The sequence below is a fragment of the Sminthopsis crassicaudata genome, chromosome 3 (assembly GCF_048593235.1).
Source record: "Sminthopsis crassicaudata isolate SCR6 chromosome 3, ASM4859323v1, whole genome shotgun sequence".
Taxonomy (NCBI): Eukaryota; Metazoa; Chordata; class Mammalia; order Dasyuromorphia; family Dasyuridae; genus Sminthopsis; species Sminthopsis crassicaudata.
Window position 1 is genome coordinate 288,829,329 of NC_133619.1, and position 25,975 is coordinate 288,855,303.

A 25,975-nucleotide genomic window follows, 5' to 3' on the forward strand; every position below is an offset into this window, starting at 1 on the left:
CTCCCACCCTTCAATTATCTAATCAAATAATTTATCCCACCTGAGTAATACACAATGGGATTAAATTCCTTATAAGGTTGGTTGGAGTCTGACCAGATTAATTCTATTATCATTATCAGTAATGTCCTTCAAGATACAGAACTTTGAAATGAGGACTATAGAAAAAGAGGAAATTCTGGTTTGATTATTAATCATTGGTTATAAATAACTTTTACTCTTTTTTTATTTTTATTAATAGTTTTTATTTATCAGATATATGCATGGGTAATTTTACAACACTGACAATTGCCAAACCTTTTGTTCTAATTTTTCCCCTCCTTTCCTCCTCCCCCAGATGGCAGGTTGACTAATACATGTTCAATATGTTAAAGTATAAATTAAATACAATATATGTATACATATACAAACAGTTGTTTTGCTGTATAAAAAGAATCGGACTTTGAAATAGTGTACAATTAGCCTGTGAAGAAAATCCAAAATGCAGGTGACAAAATTAGAGGGATTGGGAATTCTATGTAGTGGTTCATAGTCATCTCCCAGAATTCTTTTGCTGGGTGCAGCTGGTTCAGTTCATTACTGCTCTATTGGAATTGATTGGGTTCATCTCATTGTTGAAGAGGACCAAGTCCATCAAATTGATCATCATATAGTATTGTTGTTGAAGTATACAATGATCTCCTGGTACTACTTATTTCACTCAGCATCAGTTCATGTAAGTCTCTGCAGGCCTTTCTGAAATCATCCTGTTGGTCATTTCTTACAGAACAATAATATTCCATAATATTCATATACCACAATTTATTCAGCCATTCTCCAATTGATGGGTATCCACTTAGTTTCCAGTTTCTGGCCACCACAAAGAGGGCTGCCACAAACATTCTTGCACATACAGGTCCCCTTCCCTTCTTTAAGATCTCTTTGGGATATAAGCCCAGTAGTAACACTACTGGGTCAAAGGAAATGCACAGTTTGATAACTTTTTGAGACTTAATAACTTATTCTTAAAGCATACAAGACTGTGTGGCTGGACTATATAATATTCAAATGGAAACAATCTAAGAGAAAAATAAAAAAACTAGAAAGGCCTGGGTTGTGAAAATATTTATATATGAAACACATGTTTTCATATTTTAATCTCAAAACACCCCTCAAAGATCTTGTACATAAGTAGATAAATTATCAGGGAAAACATTAACTGCTGAAAGAAATATGGCCTCCAGATCTACTAAATCAGTTCAGGCATCTAGAAATAAATACTATAAAACAAGGGAAAATGAGCTAACACTTCAAGGAACCAAAGACCTTGTAGAATTTGACAAAAACATGGAGACAAATTGGCTGTTCATGAGTGGCTAAAAAAAAGAAAGAATTATCAGAGTAGAATTTTTGTATAGTAAAGGGGAAAAAAACCTAAAATCTGTAATGGCAAATCACATCAAAGCAACAACAGAGAACAGTAATTGGAAATGAAAAAACACAGAAGCAAAAGATTACCTAAAAGAAAAGAAAAAAAAAAACAATAATATTAAAAAAAATATTTTTTCTATGCAAGAAAAAGCATACTGAATTCAAAAACAGTCAGTGCAGAGACAAGATAAGGATCATAGATTTCCCAGGAAAACACAATAGGACCAAAAAAAGGAAAAAAAAAACCCTCAACATTATAATGCAAGATATCATGTAAGACAATTTCCCAGAATTTCTGAAATACCAAAGGAAAGAATTCATAGACCACCTCTAAAACAAAACAAACAAAAACAATACAATCAAACAAAAAAGTTAAACCAAAAACTAAACCAAGAATACAAGCTGCAAGGCACACAGTGGTCATTAACAATTCATGTCAGAAATAAATTTGACAGTCAGGAAAGACTTCCAAAAACAAACAAAAGGAAATTAAATAACAAAAATATTATTCTTCATCCCCTAAAAAACTCAAGAAGTAACAGAATGATATGTTATGAATATCAGTGACAATCAGACAAACCAATTTTGCAAATTTCAGCTTAATCATAAATGAAAACAGATAGGTATTCAATAAAAAAAAAGGATACATTTAAATATTCTTAGAAAGAAAATTAGGCTTGCAGAGATTATTTGCTTTTAAAGTGACCCAGGAAAATAAAAATGGAAAGCAGAGGATATGAAAAATGACAGACTAGCAGCAAAGAGAATAGTGAGTAAACTATTTTTAAATGTATGCAGAGACAACAGTGAAGTCAAATTGAGATAACAATTAAAAGGCAGGTTTGGGACACTATGGTTAGAACTTGTTGAAATTCTAAGTATTGTATAAATTAATGTTTTGTTTTGTTTGGGGGAAGACCACATTACAAAATGGGAAGCTGAAAGAAATAGGAGGTGTGAAGTGATATATGTTTCCTTAAGAGAAATTGGTAAAGAACTGGGACGTATTGAAAAGGAAGGAAGAAAGGGAGACCTGGCTTTAGCAGTGAAGGGGAATCCACTGATGAAGGCTCCTGTGAATGAAAAGAGAAGTTCTGTAAAGACATTTACTTGAATTTATTAAGCTAGAAGTGTCATTACTAGGCCTATGCTTTGTGAAAATGACTTAGGTAGTTTTGAGGAGGATTGATTGGAATAGGAGATAATTGAGTTAGAGAGATAATTAAATAAAAGTTCCTTATCATAACTTTAAATGGTTATTATATTCTGGCTCCAACCTATCTTTCTAACCTTCTTTCATCTCTCTCTGTTATGTTATAGATTCTAATAAAACTTGACATTCTCCATTTTCAACCATTCCCCTCTAAATCATTAATTTACCATGACTAGAAGAAATGTCCTTTGTAGCTTTATTCCATAAAACTCTTCTCTTTCCACAATATGATCAGATATCATGTTACCCATAAACACCTTATTGATTTCTATAGGAACACAATCCCTCTAATCCACATTTCTCTTTTCTTTGACTTTTGTGGCGGGGCAATTGGGGTTGTGACTTGTCCAGAGTCACATAGATAGTAAAGTGTTAAGTGTCTGAGGGCAAATTTGAACTCAGATCCTTCTCCTGACTCCAGAACCAGTGCTCTATCTACTGCACCATCTAGCTGCCACTTCTTTTGACTTTTTACTGTACAATATAACAAGTAACATTATTTTAATATGTATATATTTAACTTAGACTTTGTAACCTCTGAGAAGAAAAATCATGTCATCTTCTAATTCTCAGCACAAATTAGGTATATATGTTCTAGATGTTTAAGAAATATTCATTTGATTCCATGTGGAACAAATTTTATATCAGAACTATGACACATAAAAATCCTTGACTCACTAAAAGACTGGGCTAAAAAAGCCAAAGCTTCACAAGGACAAAAATAAACTTCAATATTTAGATTGATAAACACTATGGTTTGAGGACTGAAGTCTAAAGTACTACTATCCTTATAAGTGGCAGAAGTAGAGTAATCAGAGTATGACATCTTTATGAGAAGATCCCTAGACAAATTGAAGATACCTTTCATTAAAAACATAGTAAAGATACAAACTTTTGTAGATGATTTTTTTGTTATAATGAATAATACACTTATTATCATGTAACTAAAATTATAGAGAGATAATGATCTCACTGTTTTTAGTTTTAAGAAAAGAATTTAGAAGACCAAAATGAAACTTGAAGCTACTTTTCGGGGTCTCCCACATTTGCATGAAAATCATACATTCTGACTACACAAATAACCTTGTTCTATGATTAAAGAATTTGCTAAGTTTGAAGATGCATATTCATTGATGTATTTACCAGTTTTAAGAAAGATATTATTTCAAAATGGCACAACACAATTATCTTTTGTAAGCAAGGTTCTCCAAATATTCACAAGTAGCATCATATTCATTTCAATAAGCCTTCTTCTGTGGAACACAGAACAACAAGAAAGAAAACCAGCCTTCACATTTTAAGAAAGATGCCATTGTTGATTCATCCCCATACCGAGATTCTTTAAGGGAAGTATGGACAATAACCCGAAAGGAATGTTGTAGAAATAAATTGGTGAGCAGATATGATTTCTTAAGTTCCTTTACATTCACAGAATTCTGATTCTATTCTAAACATGCATTACAGAAAATTAAATCAATAAGTATTTATTAACTCCCAACAGAAAGAATAAGTAAATTAAATATCCATATTATTAAGTTAATACATGAAGATGGGAACTTTGAATGCATAATTGGATAGAACAAAGAGAATATGATGGATAGAATTTAGAAAAATATATACTGCTGCCAATGAAACTAAACTGTTTTTAGTTACTGTATAACTTGAATGTTCCAGAGATAACGGAAATTTTAAATTAATATTCTTCCATCAGAATTATATGACTGTGTACCATGGAAAAATATGAACTTAGAAGAAAATGAAGTTACAAATAACAAAAAGAATAATGCAAATATACATGATAAATTTAAGTATTCTGGTCTTTTCTTTGCATTCCTAGAGCCTAATACATAATTAAGCATTTAATAAAAGAATACTGACTGGTTGAATTATCCAGCATATGGTCAGTCACAACCTGCATGATATAGGTATTACAAAGTTATTATAAAGGAACTGGATGACTATAAATGTCGATGACCTAATCATGTAAAAAGAATGAGACAAACAAATGATCTTTCTAAAAGTGAACTGTTCATTTTAAATTTCAAATAATGAAGAAAATTCCTAACATTTATGGATTATCTGGAGAGAAACATGGACAAGAATTGCACAGGATGAGAAATCATAAATTGTCATATGATTGATATAGATCAAAGATGAAGGCACATGTTTCCCAAGATACCAAAATGAGGCCAGAGTAAAGGAGATGATGCAGAAATCACCAAGATAGCTATGGTGAAGTTGTCCTCATCTAGATCATTAATGGCACACATTAGCATGAGTATTCATCTGAAAATTTAGAAATTTCTCTCTTCTGGATAAAATAAGGTGACAGCAATATTATCTCAAGAACAGAGAAGGAAAAAATCTAGAAACTGATTGGAAGGTGGAGCTAAGATGGCAGAGAAGACATAAGTTTCTTCCTAAAATTCTTCCATAACCCTCACAATAATTACCAAATCCAGCCTTTGAATTAACTCTGGATTGGCAGAATCCATGAATACTGGGAGTATAACAAATTCCCAGCAAAAGAGAATTTAGAAGATAACCAGAAAAGGTCTGTTTCAATTGGGCTTGGAGCGAGGCAGGCCAAGAGCAAGCAGGCTGAGCACAGACACCAGGGTGTTCAGGCAATGTAGAGTCCTGGGGTGGTGCACCGAGAATCAACAGGGAGGAATCTACAGTAGCATTAGCTGCTCTGCTCTGGTTGCAATCCAGTAGATCATCAGAGAAGTTATAAAATATCCACCACAAATAGTGAAGAGTGAATCCCAAATCACCAGAATTTCACAGGACCTGGCCATGCCCACCTAGTATCAGAAGTGAGTCAGCTCAGACTCAGTGCATGGGCTTCTTGTAGAATCTCCCTTTGCCCTAAAAGCAGATATCCACTTCTTTAAAAAATGAATAAAAAAGCAAAAATAACTCTGACCATGGATAGTTTTTATTGTGAAAGAGAAGAACTAATTTCAAAACCTGAGGAGACTAAAAGCAGTTCATCTCCAGATGAAGCCCCAAAAAGTGATATAAATTGATCTCCATCACACAAGGCTCTCCTAGAAGAAATTAAAAAGGATCTTAAAAGAGAGCCAGAAGAAAAATGGGGAAGGGAAATGAAGACTTTGCAATAGGGTTTGGAAAAGGCAACACTAAATAGACTTAGTGAAATGGAAAAAGCATATAACTCATTAAAATATAGATTTGACAAAATGGAAAAAGAAAACAACTGCCAACAAAACAGAATTTGTGGAATGGAAAAAGAAAATAACTTCTTAAAAAGCAGAATTTGTGAAATGGAAAAAATCCACAGAACAAAACAACTCATTTAAAAATTAAATTGGACAAACACAAAAACAAGTAAAAAAAATAAATGAAGAAAATGCTTCACTAAAAATCAGAACTTAACAAATGGAAATGAATGACTCAATGAGACAAAAAGAATTAGTCAAGCAAAACCAAAAAAAAATGAAAATATATTTAAAAAATTTAAAATACATATTTGTGAAAATAATTGACTAGGAAAATAGATCTAGGAGAGACAATCTAAGGATTATTGGACTTCCTGAAAACCGTGATGAAAAAAAAAAAGAGTCTAGACACTATTTTTCATGAAATCATCAAAGAGAACTGCCAGGAAGAAGGTAAAATAGCCATTGAAAGAATTCACCAAACACCTCCTGAAAGAGTCTCCAAATTAAAAGTCCAAGAAATATCATGACTAAATTTCAAGGGAAAAAATATTATAAGCAGCCAGAAAAATAATTCAGATACCAAGGAGCCACAATAAGGATTGCCCGGGACTTAGCTTGATTGAAGGGCCTGGAATCTGATATTCTGAAAGGTAAATAAAGTTGGAATGCATCCAAGAATAAACTACCCCTTTAAATTGAGCATTTTCTTTCAGGGAAGAAGATGGACATCATTTATTTCTGATGAAAGGCTAGAGCTAAAGAAAACATTTGATCTCCAAATATAGAACTCAAGAGAAACATAAAAAAGATAAAAAGAAAAGAAGTCTTGAAAACTATATTTATGTTATGGGTATACATACATATAAAATAAAGAATATAAAACAGAAACTGGAGATGGAAAGGGGATTTTACTGGAAAAAGGGGAAAGTAGAGGTAAAATGAGGAAAATTACATCTCAGCAAAAGGCAAAGAAAAGCTATTATAATTGAAGGGAAAAAAGGAGAAGGATGAACATTGTGTAAATCTTAGTATCATCAGATGGCTCAAAGAAAATATGAGACATATTTGGTTTCACAGAGAAATTCTCTTATCTCATAGAAAAGTGGGAGAGTTCTGGAGAGCAATCTGGAATTATGCCCCAAAAGTTATCAAAATGTGCATACCCTTTGATCCAGCAGTGCTACTCCTGGGCTTATATCCCAAGGAAATACTAAAGAAGGTAAAGGGACCTGTATGTGCAAAATGTTTGTGGCAGCCCTTTTCATAGTGGCTAGAAGCTGGAAGATGAATGGATGTCCATCAATTGGAGAATGGTTGGGTAAATTATGGTATATGAATGTTATGGAATATTATTGTTCTATAAGAAATGACCAACAGGAGGAAAACAGAGAGGCTTGGAGAGACTTACATCAACTGATGCTTAGTGAAACGAGCAGAACCAGAAGATCATTATACACTTCAACAATGATACTGTACTAGGATGTATTCTGATAGAAGTGGATATCTTCAACATAGAGAAGAGCTAATCCAATTCCAATTGATCAATGATGGACAGAATCAGCTACATCCAGAAAAGGAACACTGGGAAATGAGTGTAAACTGTTATTTTTACCTTCTGAATCCAATTCTTCCTGTGCAACAAGAAATTCGGTTCTACACACATATATTGTATCTAGAATATATTATAATATATTTAACATGTATAAGACTGCCTGCAATCTGGGGGAGGGGGTTGAGGGAGGAAGGGAAAAAATCTGAACAGAAGTAAGTGCAAGGGATAATGTTGTAAAAAATTAACCATGCATATGTACTGTCAAAAAAAAGTTATAATTATAAAATAAAAAAAACAAAAACAAAAACAAAACCACATGGAACAGACACAGGGGGAAAAACCACAGGCAATGGTTCCCTCATCTAAAAATTTAATTTAAAAAAATATATATATATATATATTTAAAGCTGGATCAAAAGATTCTTATTAGAAGTCCTCTTCAGGGGAAAGAGTGAATGTGCAAACAAATCTTCCAGTTATTTCCTTTGGAAAAATCCATTCCTTTAGATACTTTTTCCTCTCTATTTCCCATTCTATTGAGGGTAGTTTTCCCGTTGTTTCCTGTGCAATTGGAAACATTATACTTGATGTTATTTGTCTCATATTTGCTTCAATGGAACTTTCTGTACACGACGCATTATCTTCTTTATATTTACAGCTTGATCAAATGTTTCATTAAAAAAAAAGCGGGAGAGGAAAGGCAAAAAGGGAATGGGTAGGCTAAATAGAAGGGAGAACAGAACTATTAGGGGAAAGGTATAAGAAAGGGAGAGGGACTGTAAAGAGGGGAGGGCTACTTGAAGCAAGTGGTGTTCATAAGTAAAATACTGGGGAGAAGGAAGAGTACAAAAAGAAAGGAAAAAAAAGTATAATTTGCAGCTAATAAGATGGCAAGAAATACAGAATTGTAGTAGTTTTAACCATAAATATGAATGAGATGAACTCTCCCATAAAGTGTAAGCAGATAGGTGACTGGATTAAAAGCTAGAATCCTACAGTATGTTGTTTTCAAGAAATACATTTAAAGCAGAGTGATACATACAGAGTAAAGGTTAAGGGCTGGAGCGGAATCTGTGATGTTTCAGGTGAAGTAAAACAAGCAGGCGTATCCATCTTTATCTCAGATCAAACAAAAGCAAAAAATGATCTAATTAAAAGAGACAAGGAAGGAAAATATATCTTCCTAAAAGGGATATTGATATTGAAGCAATTCACCAAGTAGTGCACATAAATTCCTAAAGGAGAAGTTAAGAGAACTGTAAGAAGAAATATACAGCAAAACTATAATAGTGGGAGATCTCAACCTTACACTCTCAGAATTAGATAAATCAAAGCATAAAATAAATAAGAAAGAAGTTAAAGAGTTAAATAGAATACTAGAAAAGTTAGTTATGGCAGATCTATGGAGAAAATTGAATGGAGACAAAAAAAGAAACAGTTCATGCAATCTATTCCAAAACTGACCATATATTAGGACATAAAGACTTCAAAATCAAATACAGAAAGGCAGAAATATTAAATGCATTTTTTCAGATTAAGATGCAGTAAACCTTGCATTTAATAAAAGGCAAGGGGAAAATAGAACAAAAAGTAATTGGAAACTAAATAATCTCATTCAAGCAATGAATGAGTGAAACAGCATATAATAGACACAATTAATAATTTCATCCAAAAGAATGACAATAATGAGACAACATACCAGAATTTGTGAGATGCAGCCAAATGGGTAATAATGGCAAATTTTATATCTCTAAATGCTTACTTGCATAAAATAGAAAAACAGAAGATCAATGAATTGGACTTGCAACTAAAAAAAGCCAGAAAAAGAACATATTAAAAACCCCCAATCAAATATGAAACTTGAAATTCTAAAAATAAGAGATGAATAAAATTGAAAGTTAAAAAAAGAATTAGTAAATAAAACTAAGAATTGGTTTTATGAAAAAAAACAACAAAAATAGATAAAACTTTAGCTAATTTGACTAGAAAAAGGAAAGAAGAAAATCAAATTGTTAGTCTCAAAAATAAAAAGGGAGAATTTTCCATCAATGAAGAGGAAACTAGAGCAACAATTAGGAGTTATTGCCCAACTTTATGCCAATAAATTTGATAACCTAAGTGAAATGGAGGAATACCCACAAAATACATATATATTCCCCAGATTAATGGAAGAAGAAATAAATTACTTAAATTGTCCCATTTTAGAAAAAGAAATAGAGCAAGCTATTAATCAACTCACTAAGAAAAAATCCCCAGGAACAGAAGGATCATTTACCTGTAAATTCTACCAAACATTTAAAGAACATTTAACTCCAATACTATATAAACTATTTGAAAAAAATAGGGAATGAGGATACCTACCAAATTCCTTTTATGATACAGGCATGGCACTGATACCTAAATCAGGTACAGTGAAAAGAGAGAAAAAATTATAGCCAATCTCCCTAATGAAAATTGATGCAAAAATCTTTAAAATATTAGCAAAGAGGTTACAGAAAATTATCCAGGATAATACACCATGACCAAGAAGGATTTATACCAAGAATGCAGGGCTGGTTCAATATTAGGAAAACTATAAGCAAAAATAACTATACCAATAACCTTAACAAAAAGCATATTATTATCTCAATAATTGCAGAAAAATAATTAGATAAAATCCAATATCTATTTCTATTAAAACACTAGAGAATAGAGGAACAAATGGACTTTTCCTTAAAATAGTCAGTAACATTTATTTAAAATCATCAGCAAGCATCATATGTAATGGGGATAAACTGGAACCATTCCCAATAAGATCAAGGGTGCAACAATGTTGCCCATTATCTCCATTACTATTCAATATTATGTTAGAAATTCTAGCTTTGGCAATAAGAGAAGAAAAAGAGATTAAAGGAATTAGAATAGGAAATTAGAAAACCAACTTATCACTCTTTGCAGATGATATATTTAGAGAATCCTAGGGAATCAACTAAAAACTATTAGAAATTATCCACAACTTTAGCATAGTTGAAGGATACAAAATAAAACCACAGCATTTTTATACATCACTAACAAAATCCAACAGCAAGAAATATAAAGAGAAATACAAAGTTAAAATAACTGTCGATAGTATAAAATATTTGGGAATCTATATGCCAAAGGAAAGTCAGGAACTATATGAGCAAAACTACAAAACACTTTCCACACAAATAAAGTCAGATCTAAACAATTGGGAAAATATCAAGTTCTCTTGATATTTGAGGGAATATTATAAAGATGACAATACTACCTAAACTAACCTATTTATTTAGGGCTATACCTATCAAACTTGCAAGAAAATATTTTACTGACCTAGAAAAAAATTAAAAAATTCATCTGGAAGAACAAAAGGTCAAGAATTTCAAGGGAATTAATGAAAAAAAATCACAAATAAAGGCAGCCTAGCTGGGCCAGACGTATACTATACTATAAAGTATATCAAACTATAAAGATATAAAGATCATCAAACTATTTGATACTGGCTAAGAAACAAGTAGTTGATTAGTGGAATAGGTTAGGTTCATAGGACAAAATAGTCAATAACTATAGTAATCTAGTATTTGACAAACCCAAAGACACCAGTTGTTGGGATAAGAACTCACTATTTGAAAAGAAAAAAACTGCTAGGAAAATTGTAAACTAGTATGGAAGAAACTAAGCATTGACTCATACATAACACATTATACCAAGATAAGGTCGAAATAGGTTCATGATCTAGACATATAGAATAATATTGTAAACAAATTAGAAGAACTTAGGATAGCTTACCTCTCAGATCTGAGAAGGAGGAAGGAATTACTTACCAAAGAAGAACTAGAGATCATTATTGATCACAAAATAGATAATTTTGATTATATTAAGTTAAAAAGTTTTTGTACAAACAAAACTAATGCAGATAAGATTAGGGAGGAAATAATAAACTGGGGAAACATTTTTACATGCAAGGATTCTGATAAACATCTCATTTTAAAAATATATAATTAACTCAAATTTATAAGAATTCAATTTCCAATTGATAAATGGCCAAAGGATATGAACAATTTTCAAATGAAGAAATTGAAACTATTTCTAGTCATATAAAAGGTGCTCAAAATCACTATTGATCAGAGAAATGCAAATTAAGACAACTCTGAGGTACTACTACACACCTGTTAGATTGGATAAGATGACAGGAAAAGATTATGACGAATGTTGGAGGGGATGTGGGAAAACTGAGACACTGATACATTATTGGTGGACCTGTGAATGGATGCAACAATTCTGGAGACCAATTTGGAATTATGCTCAAAAAGTTATTAAACTGTGCATACCTTTCGATCCATCAGTGTTTTTACTGGGCTTATATCCCAAAGAGATCTTAAAGGAGGAAAAGAGACCCATATGTGCAAAAATATTTGTGGCAGCCCTTTTTGTAGTGGCTAGAAAGTGGAAATTGAATTGATTCTTATCAACTGGAAAATGGCTGAATAAATAATGGTATATGAGTGTTATGCAATATTATTGTTCTGTAAGAATCGACCAACAGGTTGATTTCAGAAAGGCCTGGAGAGATTTACATGAATTGATGCTAAGGGAAATGAGTAGAAGGAGGAAACCATTATACATGGCAACAAGAGGATTATATGATGATCAATTCTCAGGACGTAACTCTCTTCAACAATGAGATTGATTCAAACCAGTTCCAATTTTTCAGAGAGTCATATATCCCCAGAGAGTGGACTGTGGGAACTGAGTATGTACCACAACATAGTGTGGTCACTCTTTGTGTTCGTTTTGCTTGCATTTTGTTTTCATTCTCAGTTTTTTTTTTTTTTCTTTCTTTTCTTATGCAGCTATATAACTGTATATATATATATATTGTATTTAACACATATTTCAATATATTTAATACATATTGGATTACCTGCCATCTAGGAGAGCAGATGGGGAGAAGGAGGGGAAAATTTGGAACAGAAGATTTTGCATGGGTCAATGTTGAAAAATTACCCATGCATATGTTTTATAAATAAAAAGCTTTAAGAAAAAAATGAAAAAGAAACTGATTGGAACTAAACTTTAGCTTAAATAAGTTAAACTAAAACTCTTTCTGAATTTAACATAAAACAGTTACTAATAAGTTATTTCCATAGAATTATTAGAACTAGGGTAGAACAAAATATTTCAGCAATATTTTTTATATGATGTGGCTAGACCCCGTATCCAGTTCTAGTATTTGTTACTATCCAAAATATCCTAGGGTACAGAACAGGTAAACTTTTCCATTTAGAGTATAAAAAAGTAAGAAAAATGTGATAGAGAATTGAAGTTCCCTTAAGAAAGTATCACACTGATATCCATTTCTCTTAATATTCTCCTTTATTCACAGAGACAGTGAAGTGTTATAGATAACATGTCTACAAGCCAAGAAGACCCAGCTTCAAAGTCCTGTTTAACAGATACTGGCTATATAATCCTGGATGAATCATGTAAACTTTTATTGATCTAAGCCACAGAAAAGAAAAATGTCATATGTCCATTGAAAGAAAGTTTTCTTACCTAAAACTTTACCAGTTTTGTTTCCCCTTTAATGAGTTATAATTCATTCAAGGGTTATAAACTGATATTATTCTTTTCTTTTTTCTTTCTTCTTTTTTTTCCCTTTTTTTTTCTTTTCCTTTTTGCTCACGCAATTGGGGTTAAGTGACTTGCCCAGGGTCACATAGGGTATTATTTTTTAAATAAAAATAATTTATTGAAAAAAGAATAAATGATAGAGGAAATGCTAATTGTCTCTTGACCTGACAAAATCCACTAATTTTACCTACATAGTCATAAACAACTAAATAAACAATTTTCGAATAGCTGCCTTTGGAAAACTCAAGATAACCTCCGCACCATAGTTGATAATTTACATGCTACTTTACATTTTATGATATGATAATTTATGATATGATAATTTACATTATGCATTTGTCAATATCAAGGGTCCACACAAAATTAGTTGGAACCCAAATCTGGGTTACTACTTGCTTTTGTATGAACAGTAATCTAAGAATGTTTTTTTAACATTAAAAAAATAAAAAAAAATAGTTTGTGGTGATTAAAAACCAAAAATAAAATAAAACAAACAAACAAACAAACAAACAAACAAAAAAACAGACTTTGGGCTGAATTTAGCTTTTAAAACATAACTCCTAATATCCATAACTCCTAATATCAGATCATTCCAATTTTCAATGTACTTTTACATGCATATTGCTATTGGATCATAAACATGATATGTGGTAAACTGTTTTTACTTCCCATTTGTACAGATGGAACAACTGAAGTTAAAAAAAGAAGTTAAATTGCTTAGTGAAATCTGTATAATGAATATAAAGCACAGATAGGATTGGACCTGAGGTGTTTTGACTTCTAGACTAATGCTCATTTCATTTTATCATTGACTTTTTTATAATGAATAGATGGCATGTAAATAAATGTTTTACATAACTAGTAATAAACTAAGTTATATCAATTACTCACTCAATAAGAATTTTAAAAATACATATCAAGTGTCCACTGTGATTGGCAGTGGGGATACAGAGACAAATTGAAACACTAGATATGTTCAAAAAACATTACTTCTATCAAAATTATAAAAAAATAAGATAATTGAATACAAAGTAGGGATGACTAGAAATGATTAAAAAGTGTCAGGAAATATTTTTTTTCTTATGGAATACAATAAAACTATGAAGGGATTTGTTTTTTGGTTTTGTTTCTTTCCCCTATAAACGTAAGTAGTTCTGATTAAATGTTGCAAGCTATGTGTAATTTGCTTAAATACAAGAACAATTAAAGAATGAAAAAAAATTAGAATGATTTCATGTTACATAGGCTTAAAAGAATACTTATGCGGCTGTTCCCTTAGTCATAACAAATGTAATCTGACAGTGGATATGTTACTTATCAGAAGTTAAAAAAGGATTAAATCCACCTAATGTTTCTAATTATTATTAAAATATGTAATTAAAGAAGTAATAAATCTCAAGGAAAATTACTTCAAATGTGTGACAATAATGTTGAAAAACAAGCAAATTCCAAACTGTATAAACTTGATTTCTCAAAATTGATTTCATATTGTTATGCAAAAAAGTTGAAAAGCTTTTCATCAAAGTAAAATTATTACTTTTCTCAATGTTTTAGTATCTAATTCTATAGCTTAATATCACACATATCCATACTCACTCACCCCAATGTAATGGATGAAAATTTAAGTAGGGAATATCATGCTCATTGATATGTGTTACATTTGGGAATTCTTTACAACCATCATTCATATTGTTATGGAAAAACAAGAGTTTTGCCTACATGTAATTTGTAAATTTTTTTGCACCTTTTTAAAATACAGAAATTAATTTTTAGAGTATCACATCTGTATCAATTGAAATAAAGACTGTATTTCATGACAATGTGATAAAACTAGAGAAATCTATAGAATAGTAATGAAAAGTTCCTCCTACTAATTTTGCATGTAATTCATTCTGATGTTAGATATTGATATTTAATTTGGGTATCTAAAATCTAATTCATGGTACATTTTTGGTTTCTACTTCAAATAGACTAGATAGTATGACAAAGATAGCTATCCTTTGAAAAGCAACATTATTTTTTTCTGTAAAAATAGAGAAAGCAATAGGAGCAAATTTACAAAACACTTGCCACAAAAATAAAGTCAGATTTAAATAATTGGAAAGACATTAAGTGCTCTTGGATAGGGCTAGTAAATATAATCAAGATGACAATACTCCCTAAACTCATCTATTTATTTAGTGCTATACCAATCAGACTCCCAAGAAACTATTTTAATGACCTAGAAAAAATAACAAAATTCATATGGAAGAACAAAAAGTCGAGAATTTCAAGGGAAGTAATGAAAAAAAAATCAAAAGCAGGTGGCCTAGCTGTAGCAGATCTAGAACTATATTATAAAGCAGCAGTCACCAAAACCATTTGGTATTGGCTAAGAAATAGACTAGTTGATCAGTGGAATAGGTTAGGTTCACAGGACAAGATAGTGAATAAAAATAGCAATCTAGTGTTTCACAAACCCCAAAATCCCAACTTTGGGATAACAATTCATTATTTGACAAAAATTGCTGGGAAAACTGAAAATTAATATGGCAGAACTAGGCATGGACCCACACAACACCACATACTAAGATAAGATCAAAATGGGTCCATGATTTAGGCATAAAGAATGAGATCATAAATAAATTAGAGGAACATAGGATAATTTACCTCTCAGATTTGTGGAGGAGGAAGGAATTTGTGACCAAAGGAGAACTAGAGATCATTATTGATCACAAAATAGAAAATTTTGGTTACATCAAATTAAGACGCTCTTGTACAAACAAAACTAATGCAAACAAGATTAGAAGGGAAGTAACAAATTGGGAAAACATTTTTACAATTTAAGCTTCTGATAAAGGCCTCATCTCCAAAATATACAGAGAATTGACTCTAATTTATAAGAAATCAAGCCATTCTCCAATTGATAAATGGTCAAAGGATATGAACAATTTTCAGATGATGAAATTGAAACTATTTCCACTCATATGAAAGAGTGTTCCAAATCATTATTGGTCAGAGAAATGCAATTTAAGACAACTCTTTGATACTACTACACACCTTTCAGATTGGCTAAGATGACAGGAACAAATAATGATGAATGATGGAGGGGATGTGGAGTTGCATTGTTGATGGAGTTGTGAAAGAATCCAACTATTCTGGAGCGCAATCTGGAATAATGCCCAAAAAGTTATCAAAATGTGCATACCCTTTGATCCAGCAGTGCCACTACTGGGCTTATATCCCAAGGAAATACTAAAGAAGGGAAAGGGACCTGTATGTGCCAAAATGTTTGTGACAGCCCTTTTAGTAGTGGCTAGAAACTGGAAAATGAATGGATGCCCATCAATTGGAGAATGGTTGGGTAAATTATGGTATATGAATGTTATGGAATATTATTGTTCTGTAAGAAATGACCAGCAGGAGGAATACAGAGAGGCTTGGAGAGATTTACATCAACTGATGCTGAGTGAAATGAACAGAACCAGAAGATCGCTGTACACTTCAATGTTGTATGAAGATGTATTCTGATGGAAGTGGATATCTTCAGCATAGGGAAGAGCTAATCCAATTCTATTTGATCAGTGATGGACAGAATCAGTTACACCCAGAGAAGGAACACTGGGAAATGAGTGTAAACTATTAGCATTTGTTTTTTGTTTTTCTTTCCAGATTATTTTTACCTTCTGAATCCAATTCTTCCTTCGCAACAACAACAACAAAATTCGGTTCTGCACATATATATTGTACCTAGGATATACTATAACATATTTAATATATATGGGACTGCCTGCCATCTAGGGAGGGGTAGAGGGAAGGAGGGTAAAAATTCGGAACAGAAAGGAGTACAAGAGATAATATTGTAAAAACTTACCTATGCATATGTATTCTCAAAAATGTTATAATTATAAAATTAATAAAAAAAATTAAAAAAATAAAATTAAAAAAAAATAGAGAAAGCAGCTAAAGCAGTGGATATAAGTCTCATCTAATAGGAAAGTAATTCCAAAGGGAGTCGTTAAAACCTCCTATGACAAAAACATATTGGATCCTTTATAGAATGAGGGTACTACTAAATCCAATAACCCTCACTGGGATATAGTGTCTAGTTACTGCTCAAAATAAATAAATCACGGTAAAGACAAGCTTTGCTCCCTTCACATTAGGTCAAAATAAAGAATTCTAAGTTACCAATTTTGCAGCATCTTCAGATTGAGGGAACTACAAATAATTCTTGTTGATTAGGAAATTTTGATGATTACAAGAATTGCCATGGGGGAAATATATATATACATATACATATATATATATATATACATATATATATATATATTATATAATACTATTTTCAATAGGGGAATTATTAGGAGAAAGAAAGAAACATTTTATTCATTTAATGAAAGAAAATTTAGCAGAGTTGAAGCAAAAATTTTTTCCCCATACCTTTACAATCAATCAGCAAGTCATAATTCCACAACTAACATTTCTAAGGACTGGAGTAGCTAATTTTGGAGGGAAGCACCTAACCTAGGAGGAATAAGAAAGACTTCATTTAGAATGTGACTCTAGGTGTGAATTTAAAAGCATGGAAATGAGAAGGAAGTGTGTTTCACATAAGAGTTTAGCCTATGAAAAAGCATGAAGATAGGAGATAGAATACTATCTAAAAGGAACAGAAAGAAGATCAGCTTGACTAGATCATCAATATTAGAAGTGGTGTATAATAGGACAAATATCCTAACCTTCCCCTCCCCCAGAATGGTTTAGTTTTCTTTAAAGGATCCTGAGATTTTTCTATAGACTTTGTTGACTAAAAGCTCAGAATGTTTGCCTCAACTTCTTATCACTCTAATACAAAATAACTACAGGAACTCCAAGTTTGAGGGATCTAAAAGATCAATTCTAATAAGGAAGTTCAATGTCTAATCTTGTTGAATATCCTTCTCCCTCTATGAATAAATAAACATACTTTTGTTGCTGGTTGAACACCTATGATTCTCACTTTGTTCTACTATTAAATTTAAACCCCCAAGAACAGACCCAAACAGTATTAACCAATAACAAGGCATAATGTATAGAAAAGTTTGTATTTCATCCTAGGTATAACAAGCAACCATTGGAACTAATTAATGGAGTGTGAAATCATCACACTTATTGTTCAGGAATATCACTTTGTTATCTATGTGGAGAATGGATTAAAGACTGAAGACATATATTTTTAATGAATAGCTCGTGCCTGGCATATAGTAGATGTTTGTAAATGTTTGATATCTTTTCCCTTCTCCCTTTCTAAGAAAGGAAGAGTATCACAAAATGATAGGGGTTGAGATCCCTTTAAGATTCCTTTCTGATTCCTCCCCTTCCCCCCATGGCTGAAGAAGCTAGCACTTTTGATTCACAAATCCTGGTCAAAACCACTCTTTTGAATTTTAATGATTTCCCAGCCCCCACCGGATCTGAGCTAACTTGGACTTTCCCAGCCCCCCACTATTTGCTCAGATTTCCCCAAACCCCACAAACAGCTTCCTCCTTATCTAAAAACCCATTGAATTCTATTCAATGCTAACCCTGGCTGAAACCAACCAGGAGCCTGGGACTCCACCCACCTTCAAAATCACCAAGAGTCCCCATTATAAAAATGGGCAATTCTGGAGTTCACTCTTGGCAGGAGCTCTAAAACATAGTATCCTTCCAGCCATGTAAGCATTCCTGTCTGCCTGGCGACCAACTCTGGCATCTTTCTACCTTTACTCTTACTTCCAAACCCCTACAATAAACCTTTTTTTTTTTTTTTTTTTTTTTAATCAACCTAGGTTTTTGGGCCTGTAAATTCCTTTACAGGGGACTCTGCGCTCTCACTAGACTATCCTTGTGCCGAACCAAAAGGGGTTCCCCCTTTCCTAACTCTCATCAAAAGGACCAGCATTTAAATATTTACTGATTGCTTAGTCTTTCAATGCTCCTACACAACTTTTAAAAATACATTTTAGACCAATTTCTGTTCTACACTGTTGGAAAGAGTCTTCATAAATGAAGTTCCCTACAGTATTGAACTAATAGATCTGGGTGTCCTTACTTTGAAAATCCAAGACTTTGAGAAATTGACTAAATCAATCATTTAAAAATGATAATCTTAATTTGCAATGTAAAAACTAAATGGATGCTTAAATTCACTTACTGACATTTACTTAATACTTCTATTCCAAATTATTAAATACAATGTTACCTATTCTACAAGGTATATGGTCCCATAATTTATATATATTCAAAATGGAGTTAATAACCTGGTATATTCACTTATTTTAAGTCTAGCATCATTGAGTTCTATTCATTATTTAACTGCCTCTGTTTATTATGATATTGGAATTTACTCAAGAATAAAGTAATCTTCAGACATGTCAGTTGGTCAAGGCAACTGCTATAACTAGAGTAAAAAGACTAGATCTACTAATCTATCTGTATGATCATGGATAATTTTTTTTCAATTTTCTGGACCTTATTTTTATTTGTAAAATGAGATATGTAGCCAAGATTATCTATAATATTATTTTTATCCTAGACATTGTAATACTATTAGTAAAAATCATAATGCTTTCTGAATTCTGAATTAGATTTACTTATTAATGAATGTAAACTGGTACTTTAAAGGAAACTACCATTCCTATTTAAAATTTTCATAAAAGACATTTTATTTCACCTAATCTCATTTCTTGTCTCTCATAGACAAGCCTATACATCCAATGTCCATAATATTTATATTCTATCCTCATGCTCATTCCTAAACACCCAGTCCATACTGATATTGAAAGAATCTCAGTTTTGTAAGGGATTTCACATCTGATAGGAAGTTCTTCTGAAGAATCTTTCACATTTTGAAGTTATCATCCAATTTAAAAGAATCTTAATTAAAGTTTCATAGATGCTCAAACATAGTAAATTATTTTAAGTAAGGCTTCTCTTAATTTTACATTTTTCTGATTCACTGGTTACTACCACATTGTTTCTTCAATTCCCCTCCCCTACATAAATTGTTCAAAAATATACTTTAGCATAGCCAATGTGGAAGTTCAAATTCTATGTTCTTCATGATCATTCTGAACCCTCACTGAATCCCCTCTATTCTATTTTACCTTACAACATAATTATAATCATACTAGTTTGCACACATACACAGTATATATTTTATAAATACTATATGTAAACGAATATATGCAAATACATGCACACATATTCCTGTACAAATACATTTTCGATTTTACCAAATTCTGAGAATTGTACCTAACTCAACTTTGTGTATTTATTCTGTCCGCATTCTATCTCAAAGTTCAGCATAATGTCTTAATACACAATAGAGAATTAAAATCTACTGGCTACTAAATACATGTACAAGTATAATTCAGTCCTTCCATCAAATAAATCTGAGTTCTCATCAAAAGTGTTTAAAATGCATTTTCTCATTCCATCCCCTCCTCCCCCAACTAGATATTTTATGAGTCCTCCATTAAAGTGTTATTTTAATTATTGATAACATCATAGACATCACTGGGGTTCATATTCACTCATTATCTTTATATAATTTTAAAAATAAGTTTATCTTCTAAACTGGTACTGCTTTTGGTAGACATTTTTTCTGATTTCTCAAGTTATGTCAAATGTTTGCTAAGATATATCTAGATCTTTTTTACTTTCTTAATCAATTTACATCAATTAAATTTATTTGTAAAATTATTATGAACATTTTAATATGTTTTATATTAACCATTTTCCATTTCTGATAATTTTTATGCTTAGTTTAGTACTAAGGAATTTCAAATTTCACATCACCATGTCTTTTTTCTTTCTCATAAGAAATCTTTTCTTTTGCTTTTAAAGGATTTAAATTCTTTTGAGTTAATGGTATTAAAGTAGAAATGTAAACTCTAGAAAGCTCAGGTAATCTAGAAAATCTCCTAGGTCAAGGAGGGAGTATGCATAGCAACAAAATTATTTAATCTTGAACAATTGATGGACTGGATTGCAGATTCAATATGAGTCAGTAGTGTAATATGAAAGCCAAAATAATTAATATTATATTGAGCTACATTAGTAGGGCATGCCTTCCAGGAATAGGAAGATAACAATTCTACCATATTTGTCAAGTCTCTATGTGTTCAATTCTGGGCACAATATTTTAAGGAAAAAAAAAAACTGGAAATAAGCTGGAAATTTCAAAGTGCATAGTGAAAGGCCTTGATTTTATGACATATAAGAACAGGTTGAAGGATTTGGAAATATTAAACCTGGAAGAAAGGAGAATCAGAGATTAGATAACTGTGTTCAAGTATCTGAAAGGCCATCAAAAGAAGAAAAGATTATATTTGAACATTTTGGCAATAGAAAGCAAAACCAATAACAATGAAAAAATTTGCAAATTTTGATAAAATTTAGATTTGAAGTCAGGAGAAAAGGATTTCAAAGTAAATTGCCTAAAAGAATGTTTTTCACTCCTTCAAGATAATTTCTCTTATCCAAGGAGAGAATAGATGTGTTAGAAACCCATTTTTTGGGTTTCTAACACAGAAAATTCTTCATGTTTTAAATTTTTGCTAGATGCTACTGAATCCCTTTTCAGTTCTCCAAATTTGAGATTCTAAGTAGTTTACATAAGTTCACCCATAAACATATCCAAAAGTAGAGCTTCTGATGACAGTAACAACTAATGTATCTACTTCATGTGTTCACTGTAAGTACCACCTGCAATAGTATATGCAATGCACTTTTAAAATCTTAATGTACCATGTAAATATTGGCTATAATTATTGTTATTATCATCATGTTAAAATAGCTAACAAGAAAATCTAATATTTATATAGTACTTCAAGTTCTGCAAAACTCTTTATATCTATTAATATATTTGATCCTTACAATAGCTAGGTGGGGGGGTGCAATGGATAAAGCAATGGATTTAGCATCAGGAAAACTCACTTTCAAATGTGACATTACACATTGTGTGATCCTGGTCAAGTCAATTATTTCCATTTACCTCAACTTTCCCATCTGTAAGAGGAGAATCATTTCTTTAATTAGCATCCATCACTATTTTCAATCTGACATCACTCTGAGATTCCCCTATGTAATAATATAGTCTATAGTCTATACTTCAGTTAAACCATACAATTTTGAGGTACTTAAATGCCTCATACATGATCCCCTCTGTTTTTGTTTTTGTTTGTTTTTTTTTTTGCTCAGAACATTACTAAAAATGGAATTTTCTTCTTCCAGTGAGGGAAGTCAATTGTCTTTTTACCAAGCAACTCAATTACCACCAGCCAAATATTGCGATTACCATGAATATTGAGAACTCTGCTCTCCCAAAAAGGAATTAAAAAATATTTTCCTAAGTTTACATAACACTACATGTTATAATTATATAGCATTGAATTATGTATATTATAGTAGCATGGTATGATACACTGGAATTTAATTCCGTCTTCAGGCTTAATTTCTCCAATAGTGCCCAACAGTATTTTGTAAGCAGTAACTCTTAAAAATATTTTTTTATTGAATGAAAAAACTTTTTTTTTAAATGGAAGGCAAGAATAAGAGGCAAAGAATATTGGATTAAATGCAAATAGAGATTAGTGGTTAAGAAGATTTAAAAACTATAGGACAGTAGTTCTTGAAAATAGCTTTTTTCCCAGTCCTGAAATTATGCCATTTAATCTTTTTCATAGAGTCATTGTCTGTCCATCAAAGCATCTGTTATCCCTTTTCATTGCTGAGTTACCATTTTCCATCCTTAATAAAATGATTAGACTAGAACTATTGTTTGGAAGGTAGTATCCCCAAAGTTCTAAAATTCTTTGCAAATCCACTTAAGTAAAACCAATGGTGATGTTGCTTGATAGCTAACAATTTCCCAATGAGACTATTGTTGATCTCACTGCTGGTTGGAGGGAAAGGGAAAAACAAAAACAAAAAGCTATGTATTCAAGCCAAGCTATACTATTTAAAAGACTGCTTTTATAAATAGTATAGTCCACTCCCAGTTGAAGGCAAAAAAGCAGGCTATGTTAATATTCTCTGAATTAGACTTATTAATTCCTTTGTCAAAAGCATTACTTTCTGAAATTCTGAATTAACTTCCTCATCAACATATCATGCACATAAAAAGTAAAATAATTTGCTTCTATACAACATTCAACCTGTATTCCCTTATAAAGGTTTGGACATATTGCAAATGTTCTCTCTTCAGAAGTTTTTCTACTTCCCCATTAGTCAAAACTTATTCTCTACTGTTTCAGAACATTAATTTATAAAGAATTGATTTTGACAAAGTAATAAATCTCAATGTCATGATTTTGAAATTTAGGCAACTACTATGCATCATCATTTTCTCAACAATAAGATGAAATGAGGTGTTGGTGGAAATTCTCTCAATTCTACTCTTAGATAATAACTACAGCTAGGTAACTTTCTATTTTGGAAAAGAAACTCTACATATAATGGTCAATTAGAAATATAGATTTTTTTTTCAATGTTTGAACACATTTGAAAATAAAATCAGATTTCTATCAGTTAAGTGAGGCAAATAGAATCATAAATTTTTGACTATATTGCTATGGCAAATGATTATTGATCTAGCTCTACAACTGACTCTGTATTTGTTTTACATATTTCTTTTAGTATTGCTAGTGCTTAGCACAGTACCTAACATATAGTAAGTACTTAATAATCATTTATTGATAGTCCACAACAAAATAGAGACCTTTATGAGAGGGGATGAGTATATATTAGGAAAGACTAAATGCACTCAAAATGTCAATAAGCACAGTTCTTTTTATATCATATTACATTATATAAACATATATATTCCCATGATATTGCATATACTATTATCTTCCCTCTAAAAGTTGAATTTTCTCTTTTACTTTTATTATTTTTCTGTTTCTAACTAAATCTACAAAACGTGATCTTTTAAACAAACTCTCTATATCCCTGCTTTTTTGTGTTCACCTTCTTACTCATAAATTCGTGGTCTGAAGTTGTTTAGAAATGCACATATATCTTATATAAAACACATTCTATAAATCAAAATTTGAATTAAATTGAGACAAGTTTCAAATGGCATATGAAGATATTGCTGGAATCACTCAAGAACAATGAATGTCTATATATAACTTAGTAAAAGCATATGAGGGTGTGTGTGCATGACACATCAGGAATTATGGAGCTAATGTTATTATTTTGAGTTCTAAGAACATACAGAATTTGGCAAAACCTCTCTTTTCTTCTGGCATCATGTACTGACCATAATATTTGGCGAGTCATAGAATTTAAGGTTTGAAAAGGACTTTGGTGGCCATTTAGTTTAGCTTATAGAAACAAAGAATCCTTCCTGAAGTTATATCTTTCATTTTCATAAAACCACTGATACTTCCTTACACAGACACATTCATTTAAACACCTTTGTATATTTCTCAATAAAGATGTATCTTAATAAAGAGCTATCTATACTCTGTTTATCAATAAATGGAAATAAGATGTTAAATCTCATTTAGAAATAGTGTGCATCCTTTTTGCAAAGTTTTGCTTATATTTTATTTGCAACATTCTACTAGCCCTATAAATTTTATTTCATCTTCCTTGATGTATTTTGGCAACATAATTAGGTACCCAGATGGTCTGTATTTTCTCAATAAGCTAGAAATAATACTTCAATATAAATTCAAAACCCATCATTTATGAATATATATGTATATATATACATATATATATATATATTTATATCTATGTATGCAAGACCCATCATTTATGAATATAGAAAGAAGCAAAATATACAACTATTAACAAAAGAGCTTTAGGAGAAAGCACTATCAATTTTTCTTTACTCTTAAGTTTTGAATGTTAATTCATTGATGAAACAATAATAGAATTTAATGGATACCTGATAACACATGCATAAAGACCACTGTCCTGTACTAACGTTGGCCGGAACCAAATAGAATCTTCTTCTTTGCTCATCCTAGTTCCATCAAATGCTATTGGCTCTTCAAAGTCTCCTGGTCCAGAGCTTTTATACCACATCAAACTAAGTCCAGCACTTTGGGCAAGGGAGTAATTTGCTCTGATGTAGCCATAAAATAATGCACACTTGATTCGAACAGGCTCTCCCACTAAAACTTGATATTTCTTGATATCCACAGACCAATCAGTGCATCCATCAGCTACAACAAAGAAAAGAGAAGAAAAATTAGCAAAATTTCTCAACAGTACACAAAAAGGAATTATATATAAATATATATTATATATATATATATGTATATATATATATATATATATACATATATATATATATAATATGTGTTATGTATGTGTATATGTGTATACTGGGACTTTTTTCTTCCCAATAAATGTTATGGATATCCATTATCTTCTTTCCAATATCTAGAGAAAGTATGCAATATTTTTAGCACGAATTTCATATGATTGATTGTATCAAGGAATGAAATAAATAATCCATGGAACTTTTAAAATGGAACCAGTTTTTCTAAAGATTTATAGTTGATTGCTTTTTATAACTTTTCTATAATACTTTTGATTCATAATCATGGATCTAAATAGATTAAACTGAAATTATGATACACAAAAATAAGTATATCGATTCATTAAAGTTATTTTATATGATTTATTTACACAAAGTGATAATAAATAATTAAATCATTCAGGTATGATGTTAAATCATGTGAATAAAGTAGAAAATTATCATGCTACGGAATTATTTTTTAGAATTAATTACAGTTATCTATTTAGTGAAGATCTTATAACATTTCTAAATCTTAAATATATCTATAGACTTCATAAGATAAATAATTAATGCATGTCTTTTTGTTGTAAATGAACTAAACATGATTAATAGAGATACCTATTATATATACATAATCGATATAATTACATATAAATTGTTATATCTACTCAATGTAATTTACTTACACTAAACAAAAACATACTTTCTTTGCTTGTTAT

General features: G+C 31.2%; 1 protein-coding gene across 4 annotated transcripts in view; it reads right to left on the minus strand.

The window, feature by feature from the left end:
* Window positions 1-25,975, minus strand: part of IL1RAPL1 (interleukin 1 receptor accessory protein like 1) — a 1,478,533-nt gene that overhangs the window by 643,027 nt on the left and 809,531 nt on the right. For all 4 annotated transcript variants that reach the window (XM_074300886.1, XM_074300887.1, XM_074300889.1 and 1 more), the window contains one exon: window positions 24,897-25,176. In XM_074300886.1, coding sequence (XP_074156987.1) covers window positions 24,897-25,176 — 280 coding nt within the window. The remainder of the gene's footprint in view (window positions 1-24,896; window positions 25,177-25,975) is intronic.